At 49.3% G+C, this 11,446-nt stretch overlaps 1 protein-coding gene across 1 annotated transcript; it reads right to left on the minus strand.

The window, feature by feature from the left end:
* Window positions 1-1,024: 1,024 nt before the first annotated feature.
* Window positions 1,025-10,077, minus strand: LOC123230577 (zinc finger protein 2 homolog). Its single transcript, XM_044656710.1, has 4 exons — window positions 10,017-10,077; window positions 9,476-9,602; window positions 8,996-9,091; window positions 1,025-3,743 (listed from the first exon to the last, which is right to left on the minus strand). Exons 1-4 carry the CDS (start codon window positions 10,050-10,052, stop codon window positions 2,191-2,193), a joined length of 1,812 nt encoding a protein of 603 aa, XP_044512645.1. The 5' UTR covers window positions 10,053-10,077; the 3' UTR covers window positions 1,025-2,190.
* Between the last annotated feature and the right edge of the window lie 1,369 nt (window positions 10,078-11,446).

Here is an 11,446-nt window from a genome sequence, read left to right on the forward strand (position 1 = left end):
ACACCTCATACTAGACAACTTCAATACACATGCAGACGTTCCTTCGATCACTCCAACTTCCCGGTCTCTTCGTCCACTCAAAACCAACGGCCCATTCCTCCGCTCCATCTCAGCCACGGATAGGGAAGGGCATGGCCTTGGCATTGCTATCATCCACAAGTGTTATCATTTCACATTCAAGAACTATTTTCCTTTATACCATCACGGCTTATTACTCCATCTCTCCTCACACTTGACTGTGATCTCCAACCCTTTCTACATCTCAGTATTTCCCGGGCTGTAACCGCCACTGTTCCTCTATCTTTACTCCTGTAAACCTTCTGCAATGTAGCCTCATCATCTAAGTGAACCTGCTCTCTCCAAAGTTTTCAGTGATCGCTTAATTGTGAGATCTTTTTTTCAAACCCTTCTCTTCCGTCTTAGAATCAACCTTGGGTATTGGTTCTAAAGCAGAAGAGTGGTAAGGGCTAGGCAATGGGGGTCAAGTGACTTGCCATGGGTCACACAGCTGGGAAGTCCCTCAAGCCAGATTTGAACCTAGGACCGCCCATCTCTGGGCCTGACTCAATCCACTGAGCCACCCAACTGCCCCCTTAATTGTGACATCTTGATGCTGTTCCTGAGGCCTTCTCCCTTTAGACTTCTGGGTAGCATTTCACTTTGTTAATCTGGGTCTCCAAGCTACTCCCTCCATTGCCTCCTATTTGATTGGTCCTTCTCCATTTTCTTTGTTGTATCCTCATCCATTTCCAGGCTATTAACTGTGAGTCTCCCGTAAGATTTAGAGGGTCTTCTCTTTATATATACTCTTGCTTAGTAATCTCATCATTTCCCCTAGGTGTGGCTATCATCTCTATGCAAACAATTCCCAGATTCATATCATAGGACCTCTTTAGACTTAGACTCAAAGATTATGTCACTAATTGCCCATTCAACCTGGACTCCTCCACAATCCAAACCTCCTCATTACTAATGAAGGTGCCACCATTTTTTTAGGCATGAAGATTCAAACTTCCCACTCTTCCTCCATATTCAGAGCTGCTAAATCCTGTCTGTCCAGTTCCCACACCATCTGTCAAATAGTTCCCCTTCTCTCCACTCACATGAAGGGTAACCCACATCCAGGCACTCCTAACCTCTGGATTCTGCAGTTGCCTCCTAATTGCAGTCCTTGCGTCTAGTTCCTCCCCAGTCAATTGACTCAACTGCAACCAAAATTATTTCCCAAAAGGACAATTTTGAGAATGGTACATCCATCTTTCCTACCCTGAGCCCCAAATATCTAATGGATCCTTATTATAGCCAGGAGCAAACAGTAATTCCTCTGAAACGTAAAGCTCTTCACAACCTGGCTTCTTCCCACTTCACCAGCCTTCTTACCCATTACTATCTTTTCTGTACCTCCTAGACCAGACACACTGGCCTAATTGCTATTTCTCACACATGAAACTCCACCTCTTACTTGCATGTCACTGCACTAGTTCTCACTCTGTGCCAAGAATGTCCACCTTCCACAGCTCCCCGTTCACCTCAGAATGTCTTCCTTCTGGATTCAGCTCAAAATGCCACCTCATAAACAGGGGCTTCTCCACACGGCAGCCTCCTCCAGCTGCTCTTTTCTTTCTATAGTTACCTTCCAACTATTCTGGCAAATATACAGCTATTTGTGTGATATCTCCCCAATAAGATATGAGCTTCTTGAATAGAGGGACTTTTGCTTCTTTTTCTTTTTTAATCTCTAGGAATCCGCATAGTACCTGACTTGTCTTAAGAAATGCTTGCTAAACGAGTGATTATTCATATAGATGCACTCTAGGGTGAATTCCCTAAGGATTAAGGGTTCTGCTTTGGATGGTGGGCTCTTCCCATTCAGGTTCCTCTAAATATGAATTCTGCTACAGAGGGGAGGAGGCAGTTCTGGCAGAACTTCCTAGCCATTCCATTCCTAAGGAATTCCACTGTGAATTCTCTGGTGTGCACTAACTTTGAACAAAGGATGTGCCCTCTCCCATTCACTAGATTTATATGGTTCCATTACAGTATGAACTGACTAAGGTTTAGTAAGCTTTGTGCTATGGTGGGAGATCTTCCAACTATTTTCCCACCGATGAGATTGCCCTCCATGATGAATTCTCCAATCCTCAGTAAAATCTTATCTGCAGTGAGGCATTTCTCAAAAACATTAAGTTTTTATGTTGTCTTCCCGGTATGAACTTTCTGATGAAGAGTAAGGTTTCTGTTTGAGGTGAAGGTTTTTCCACACTCATTACATTCATAAGGTTTCTCACCAGTGTGAATTCTCTGATGGAAAGTAAGGTTTCTACGTCGATTAAAGGACTTCCCACATTCGCTACATTTATATGGTTTCTCTCCAGTATGAATTCTCTGATGTTGAGTAAGGTATGAGCTCTTGCGAAAGGCCTTCCCACATTCATTACATTCATATGGTTTTTCACCAGTATGAATTCTCTGATGTACATTACGTTGTGAGCCCAGGCGAAAGGCCTTTCCACACTCATTACATTCATATGGTTTCTCTCCAGTATGAATTCTCTGATGTAGAATAAGGTGTGAACTCTGTCGGAAGACATTTCCACATTCCTTACATTCATAAGGCTTCTCTCCAGTATGAATTCTCTGATGTTGAGAAAGGTCTGAGCTCTGGCGAAAAGCTTTCCCACATTCATTGCATTCAAAAGGTCTCTCTCCGGTGTGAATTCTCCAATGAAGAGTCAGATTTTTGCTTCGCCTGAAGGCCCTCCCACATTCACTACATTTATAAGGCTTCTCTCCAGTGTGGATTCTCTGATGTAGAGTAAGGTCTGAGCTCTCACGGAAGGCCTTTCCACACTCGTTACATTCAAAAGGTTTCTCTCCAGTATGAATTCTTATATGGATATTAAGTTTTGCTTTCTGGCGGAAGACTTTGCCACACTCGTTACATTTAAAACGTTTTTCTCCAGTGTGCATTCTCTGATGTACATTAAGTTGTGAGTTCAAGAAAAATGCTTTACTGCATTTATCACATTTGCAAGGTATCTCTCCAGCATGAACTAATTGCTGTTCAGTATGATTTGTACTTGGCAGGAGCTTTACATATTCATTAACTTCAAAAGGCTGCTCTCCCCTCTGAAGTGACTGGTGCTCAAGAAACTCTGAGTTCTTACTGAAGGCCTTCCCACATTTGTTTGATTCATAAGGTTCCCATCCAGTATGACTTCTTTGAAGCTGTGAGTTCAGGAATAAGGTGTTACATTCATTATGTTCATGGGGTTTCCCCGTAGAACGTATCACACAATTCTCAGTAAGGTCTGAATTGTAACTAAAGGAATGCTGAAATTCGTTATACTTAGAAAATACCTGTTTAACACAGATTTGGTTAAAACTTCTGATGTCAGAATACAAGTTAAAGCTCCTCTGGTCCATATCACGTCGATGTAGACTGTTTCCTATAGTTATACTCTGTTGTGGAAAAATGATTGGTCCTAGACTGAAGTTTTTGCCATATTTATTATATTCACGCCCTTGTACTTCATGGGGAAGTTTGCTTTGGATGAATTTTGTTTGCTGAAGAGATTTCTCCTCATTAACCTGCTGCCTTTCTGACCTCGCATCAAAACTGAAGGCCTTTCTCAATTTGAAGGCAGCAACACCATCCCTCCTGAGTCTTTCCTGGAAAGAATCTTCCCTGGAGAGGTCCAGCTTTAGATATGAATCCATGGTTTCAAGTGTAGTCTCCCAATCTGAAAGAAACAAAAAATATTTCCTATTCTTCGTGCTTTTTTATTTAAAAAATTATTAATAACTTGACAACCATCAATAAGCCTGAATATTTCCAGAGACAAAGAAGAACCAAGAAGAGGGCACCAAGCAACTATGGATGTCTATTATGTGTACCTTAAAGTTTCTTCAAGTAGGAACTAGGGCTAGGGACTGTACCCATTATTTAAATGTAGAAGGAAGCCCCATGTGAGGAAACTTCTCCTAAAGCAGACTAGCACCACCACTGTAACTTATGATCTTAGAGAGTTGCCTAAAGCATTGAGAGGTTAAACAACTTACCCAGGGTCACACAGCCATTATGGTCAGGGACAGAATATGAACTGACATCTTCCTGGCTTTGAGGCTGACCCTCTAATCCACTGCCTAGTATCAATAGTACCAACAGTGGCTGGCTTGTCTGTGTCTACTCCTGGACCTCCTTTTGATCTCCCATATTTTTACATTTCTCACTGATGTTCTCTTTTCTCTTCTAGTTTTTCTCTTCACTATTATTATCTCTCCATTCTTCCAACAGTTTTCAACTCCAATTTTAAAAAAAGTCTCCTTTATAACAAATATCTACAGTGAAGCCAAACAAATCCAACCCTACCCGTGACCACAAATGCATGTTTCATTCCCCCTCTCTCATGTATCACTTCTCTGCCAAAATACAGGAAGCAGGATTTGTGAGGCTTGCAGGTAGAAAGGGACTTCAGTGGCTTCCAGTCCAGTCCATACATGAAAGGGTCCCTTTTACAAAAGACCCAACAAGAGGACATCCAGTCTCTGCTTAAAGACCTCTAAGGAGGAGCCCAATACTTTTCAAGGTGGCTCATTCCACTTCTGCAGAGCTCTAATTGTTAGGAGGTTTTTCTTGGCAGTAAGATAAATCTGCATCCTCACAACTTCTACCTGGTGTCCCTGGTTCTGCCTTCTGGAGCCAAACAAAATAATCCTAATAAATACTCCCCAAAGCAACCACTATATTCCCCCAAGTCTTTTTTTTTTTTTTAAACCTTACCTGCTGTCTTAGAATCAATAATATATATTGTTTCCAAGGCAAAAGAGTGGTTAGGGCTTAGAATGGGGGTTAAGTGGCTTGCCCCAGGGTCACACAGCTAGGAAGTGCTCGAGGCCACATTTGAACACAGGACCTCCCATCTCTGGGCCTGGTGAGATATTTTTTAATTGAAGCTAAATATCCCTAATTCCTCTGACAAATTCTCCTATGTCATAGCTTTAAGGCCCTTCACCATCCTGGGTGCTACCCTCCGGACACTTTTCAGTTCATTGATACAATTCTGGATCCATGCCACTCAAAACTGATCACAAAACTTGGCTGCGTTCTGAGGAGGGAAGAGCACAATGAGTCCACAGAAAGAACTTAGCACAGGGTCTGACATATAGAAAGTGCTTAATAACTGCTTGTTGACTTGTTTATCATTTCCCTATTCCTGGAAGTTCCATTCCTCTTAATACGCCTCACTAGTGACATTTAGCTTTTTGGCTGCCACATGACATTCCTATACCAGAAACCCTTTCAAATGCCCAAATCTCTTTCAGAATAGCTGCTGCTATCCACCTAGGTCTCCCCCAACTTATACTTCTGAAAAAGCTGGTCTGAATTCAAGTGTTTATACTCTTACTCAATTTCATCTTAATGGATTCTGCTCAATGCTCTAGTCCAGTGATAGGCAAACTTTTAAAAGAGGGGGCCAAAGGAAAGGAAATGCTCATCCGTCAGTCTGTTTCTAAGGCAACGAATTTGAAGTTTCATTGTATTGTATACTACTCGTTGTATTCATCAGATTAGGAATAATGTTGGTGGGCCGGATAGAACATTTCAGGGGGCCACATCTGGCCCATCACTGCTCTAGTCCATCAAGACCCTTTGGGAATCTGACTCTGTTATCCATTGTGCTAGTCCTCCCTTTGAACTCCCTGATGTCACCTGCAAACCTGATGAGTCTCCTATCAATGAGTTTGTTCAGGTTATTATTGGCAAAGGGCCAGGCATAGAGGTCTGGAGAACCAAGGCAGAGCAATGTCACCAAACACCCAGAGAGGAAACAGAATCCAGAAAGAGAGGGTGGTCTTCTGGATTGAATACTGTTGAGAAGCCAGACAACACGAAGCCTAAGAAACAGCCATGTCTGTTGGGCATTAAAAAGCACTTTCTATTGACTGTTAAAGTTCCAAGAAGACAAAGCAAAGACAGCTAATAGAGGAAGAACATGGAGCTCGAGCACAGTTGTGAGGCAATGCTGAGAATGAGTGAAGTTAGGAGCAGAAAGGCAAAGACAAGAGACTTGTTAGTTTGCTTAGGTTTTAATGATGAGGAAGACAGCTGGCTCAAAGGAAAGGTAAGATCGTTGTTTCAGGGACTGAGGATGAAGATACTGACAATTAAGAGGAAGCAGAGTTGCTCCATTGTACTGTGTTCCAATGCTCTCTAACAAAAAAGAATAATTTATGGTGTGGGAAGGTCAGAAGTAATGTGGCTGGGGGCAGCTGAGTGGCTCAGTGGATTGAGAACCAGGCCCAGAGACAGGAGGTCCTGGGTTCAAATATGATCTCAGACACTTCCCAGCTATGTGACCCTGGGCAAGTCACTTAACCCCCATTGCCTAGCCCTTACCACTCTTCTGCCTTGGAGCCAATGCACAGTATTGATTCTAAGACAGAAGGTGAGGGTTAAAAAAAAGAAGAAGAAGAAATATGGCTAACACACAATGAATGCTTAATATAAATGAAAATATAGTAGATTATCAAACTACTTTTGATAAATTCAAGTCGCCTGGCTCAATTAAAGTCAAGAAACATTAAAGGCTTACTATGTGCCAGGCCCTGTCTAACTTTGAATAAAGGAGAGGTAAGAACCAATCCCAGCCCTCAAGAAACTGCTCACAGTCTAATGGGGAAGACAACAAAGAAGCTAGAGATGGAATAAACTGAAAATAATCAAAAGAGAGAAGGTACTAGGATTAAAAGGGACTAATAAAGGCTCCTTGTAGAAGGAAGATTTTAGCTGGGCACTGGGGTAAGCCAGAAAAGCCAGCAAACAAAAATGGAGGCCTAGAGCCAGGAGATGGAGGGTCTTGTTCATGGACCAGCTAGTGAGTATGTGTTGGGGTGTAAAGTTTCAACATTGGAGCGATAGAAGGAGACAAGGTTATCAAGGGCTATAAATGTCAGATAGAGGATTTTTGTATTTGATCTTGGAGGCCAGTGGGAGCCCCCCATGTTGACTGAGTAGGAGGATAACATGGTCAGACCTGGGCTTTAGGGAAATCACTTTAGTGTTTGAAAGGAGAATGGACTAGAGGGGAGAGAGACTGGAGGCAGGCACACCTTCTAGAAGAAGGTGTGAGGAAGGTGTGAGGATCTACATCAGGATGAGGATAGTGCCAAAGGAAGAAGGGTGAATGTTTGGGAGATGCTGCAGAGGTGAAATCCACCAGAGATGCTTCAGTGGTGAAATTCACAAAGGATACTGCAGAGGTGAAATCCACCAGAGATGCTTCAGTTGTGAAATTCACAAAGGATGCTGCAGAGGTGAAATCCACCAGAGATGCATCACAGGTGAAATTGACCAGAGATTCTGAAGAGCTGAAATGGACAAAGGAAGCTGCTGCAGAGGTGAAACTAAACAGAGATGCAAAAGTAAATGCAACCAGAGATGCTGCAGAGAGGCTATGGGGGATGACAGAGAGGAACTGAGTATGGCCCTTAGGGCTGAGAGCCTGAGAGACCAGAAGGAGAGAGAGACCTTTGCTAATAGCAGGGAAGTTTGGAAGAGGGGAGAGAGAGACAAAACCAGTGATGCAAAAGAAGCAGATCTGAGAATCCCCAGTACGGAGATTACCCATGTCAAGATGAGGATGAAAGCACCCAGGAGAGAGCACTAAGGAGAATAGGGCTCTGGGGAAACTCATGGGTTACTTAATAGGGGGCTAAATCTGTAGAGGAAGGACAGAGAATTAGGGGAGAGAGAGGGGGGAAGAAAGAGAGACAGAGACAGAAGACAGGCAGGGCCAAATGCTACAGAAGGACAGAGGACAGTGAGAACTGAGGAAAAGCTGGTCATTTTTTGGTACTTGAGGAATCAATGGTGACTCTAGACAGAGCTTTGCCAAAGCCAGCAGAGAGTAGAGGCAGCTTCTGTGAAGTTATCCACCCTGTGTGGGGAGCCCTGTAGGCCTTCACATGGAGAGGACAGTGGAAATGGCCGACCCTTTAAGCGGGGGGAGGCTGGGCATGCTTGTAGGCACTCATGGAGAGAGGGCGAAGGTGCTAGGGCAGAATTAGGTGCCAGCAAGGATGGGGTCTAGACAGAGGGGTTAGCTCATCCGAGGAAGATTAAAGGAGAGAAAAAGGTCTGAGGCTAAAAAGTTTGGGGCCGTGAAGAAGGGAAGAAGAGAAAGGGCAAAGGGCAAAGTCTACTGTCTCTCCCAAGTTAGGCCAAGTCTCTCTCCAGCCTCCACAGATGAGAAACACTGCCCAGCCTCCTAGGAGGGAGGCTAATTTCCTAATCCTAATGGGAAATGGGGCCTTTGCTCTCAGACTGGCAGGAGAAAGAGATCTGCCCACTGAATGAGGAAGTGCTCTCTGGGAAACTCCCGGCAAGTGCTGACTGAGGGAATTTCTTCCCCTCAAGTGAATGCCCCCCCCCCCCCTTCACGGGAACACACACATTAGGGGAGAGAGGGCCTGGATGAATACAGGGAGGCAGGGGAGAATATGGAAACCCCAAAGGAAAGTGGCAGCACAGCTCGACCCCTTCAAGGGGCCTCTTTGTCTCTCTCTGAGCCCAGCAGGACACACAAGGTTATGTCCATCGGTACCTGGGCTTCCTCAGCACCCAATGCGGCTCCATGAAGGAGCTCATCCCACACAGCCCCGTTCAGTGCCATGTTCCTGGGAGTCTCGAGCAGGGAGCCCCCATCCCATATATTTTGGCTGGGGAGGGGGAGGGGGAGGCTGCACCATGAGAGGCAGCAGGGCAGGATGGAGATGGCACAGGGTTGTCAAGAAGTCCTGGATTCAAAGCCCGCCTCACATGCTTTCTAGTGGCCAAGCTGGTCATGTCCTGATCCTCTCCCAGCCTGTTTCCTCATCCCTAAAATGGAGAGAATAACTCCCAGAGCAGCGGCCTCACAGGGTGCCTGGGAGACCCAACGAGGTCAGCCCTCAGGAGGAAGAAGGCCGCCAAGCAGCGGCCCAGGGCACTCACCTGGAGCCCAGCTCCCTGGGCCACCTCCCTGCAGCATCCAAGGCGCTTCCCTGCGCTCCAACCGCTGGATCACGTGTGGTTTGGAAACTTCGAGTCCTGCTCAGGGGAGATGGGGAAGGGCTGAGGCCAGAGAAAACCTCCGGCTCCCCCCGACACCCCCCAAGGAAGACGGGCACCGACTGCTTCAACGCTTCAGGCCCCGGCACCTGGCAGGGCAGACCATTTTGGCTGGGGAGGGGGAGGGGGAGGCTGCACCAAGCTCTCGGGCTGGCCTGGCCTCTGAGAGAATCTCACCGTCCAGGCCTGGGCCCAGCCCAAAGCCTGGGAGTTGTCCAAGGCTTCAGGTGGTTGGGCTGTCCTGGAACTGGAGGAGCCTCTGGGGGGACCAAGCAGAGGAGGCCCGAGTCCAGGGGTCACCCATGGATCTCTGAGATGCCCCCTGCAGGCCCTCGGGGTGGGAGCCCAGGGCAGCCCCCTTACCCAGGCACACCAGGTTCCCGTAGTTCTCCAGCATCACCTCCCGGTACAGCTCCTTCTGGGCAGGGTCCAGGCACCCCCACTCGTCTGGGGTGAAGTCCACGGCCACGTCCCCGAATGTCACGGCACCCTACGACACCCAGGACACGCTCAGGGAGGAGGCCAGACCCATTCCAGGCCTGCCTCAAGGACAAGTGCTGATGGCCAGGCTGGAAGGGGGCCCTGCAGGGTGGGCTCTCCCCCTCCCCCCCAAGGCAGTGTGACAAGCATTCCTCCCCTCCCCCACCCCATTCACAGGGGCCTGGGCAGCCTCAGTTTCCCCATCTTTAAAAAGGGCAACAATAGCCTCCACTGCAGGTGGGGAGCTCTCCAGGGCTGTCTGCAGGATTCCCTGGAGGGGGCCATGGCTGACACACGCTGGGGGTGCCCATGAACCCCCAGGCGACCCCCCCCAAACCAGGCTGGGGCTCACAGATCACACCAGGGCCTGGGGGGGGGGGCTGCTCACTCAGGACACAAGCCTCCGTGGCCGCAGGGGGCTCACCTGGAGGGCGCTGGCCACCAGGAACATGGGCGCCATTCCCCCTCCTCCAGGCAGTCACCGGGATGTCCAGCTGTGGAGGGCCCAGGGCCAGGCCAGGTCACCGGGATGCCCAGCTGCCCAGGTCACAGGATCGGAGGGTCAGGCTGTCCGGGAGGCGATAGGGCAGGCCAGGGAACCCGTGCTTAACGGCTGGGGCAGGGAAATGGGCACAGGAGGCCCAGAGGCAGGTCAGGAAGGACTGAGGCTGGAGGCCAGTGAAGGGCCCCGAGGAAAAAAGGAGCCTCGGAAGGGGAGGGGAGGGGGGGTCAAGGCCGGCCTGGCCCTTAGGGGCTTTGGGAGCCTCGAAGCCATTGGCAGTCCCTGCTGGGAGCCACAGCGGGCCCTGGGCCGGGGAGGAGCAGCGGAGTCTGGGGCCTGAGGAAGGCGGGGCGGGGCGCATGGGGCAGGGAGGGAAAGTAACTAGCACTGCGCATGCTCAGTGCGGCAGGTAGGCCGCCCCTCCCCCGACCTGGGACAACGAAACCTGGCGTCCGGCCTCCCTCCTGCCCGGCCCCGAGCCCCACTCACCCCGGCCCGAGACTCGGGACTCGGACCCGGCAGCAGCTCAGGATTGGGCAGAGCGGAGCCGAAGCTGCCAGAGCAAGTTGGAACCCAAAGGGCAGGGGCGGAAGTGACGTAGGCCTCGGGCCGCCATGGAACCCCGGCCAGTGTACGGCCTGCAGTGCCTTCTGGGAAATGTAGTTCGCGGTGTCTTTTGCGCATGGGCAGAACCCTCTGTCCACTCTCCTGCCGTGCGTGAGGCTCTGACCAGCTTCCCCTTCCCTGTTGGCTGGGGCGCGTGGGCTGGCGGGTCTGGTCTCCGGCCCGTTATCCCCTCTGTCCCCGCCCCATCCCCTAGGAGGGCCCCCGGGCTGCTCCTCCCCTGTTCCCTCTGCCCTGGGTGGCCCTAGCCCTAACAAGGCTGCTTCTCTGATGGGCTCCTTACTGAGGAGGAAGGGCTGTGATATGCGGTGCTGACTGCCTCAGTTTCCTCAGGCGCCACATGCCGCTAACCCAGTGCCAGGATGTGAGATCACACAGGAGCCGCGCTCGGCACTCCCCGTGTTCCTGGAGCTTCCCCAGGCAGCGGCCGCTCTCCCCAGGGGTCCCCGGTGCTCCTCTGGCCAGAAGTCTGGGCCCATGGGGTGGGCCAGCACCAAGCCCACGCTGGCCTCCCCCCGTTGGAGCCCTCCTTCGTCCAGCTGACTTTCCTGGCTTTGCCCACTTATTGTGGCCTGGAACTGGCTCTGCACCAGCACTCTAAGCCCCAAAGCCCGGACATGGCTACAAGGAGAGGCCTGACTGTGACCCCCAAAATGCTTGGTGGAGAAACCATCCAGGCGGCAACCATCGGCTTCCTCCCGGCTGTCGTTTCCCCGAAAAAAGCCAGT

This window comes from Gracilinanus agilis, chromosome 1 (assembly GCF_016433145.1).
Source record: "Gracilinanus agilis isolate LMUSP501 chromosome 1, AgileGrace, whole genome shotgun sequence".
NCBI lineage: Eukaryota > Metazoa > Chordata > Mammalia > Didelphimorphia > Didelphidae > Gracilinanus > Gracilinanus agilis.

Coding starts and splice junctions, on each gene's coding strand:
- LOC123230577 (XM_044656710.1), bottom strand. CDS start 10,052: ATGGCGCCCATGTTCCTGGTGGCCAGCGCCCTCCAG. Junction 9,603..10,016: donor TGGTGGCCAGCGCCCTCCAG/GTGAGCCCCCTG, acceptor TGGGTGTCGTAG/GGTGCCGTGACATTCGGGGA. Junction 9,092..9,475: donor CGGGAACCTGGTGTGCCTGG/GTAAGGGGGCTG, acceptor TCCCCTGAGCAG/GACTCGAAGTTTCCAAACCA.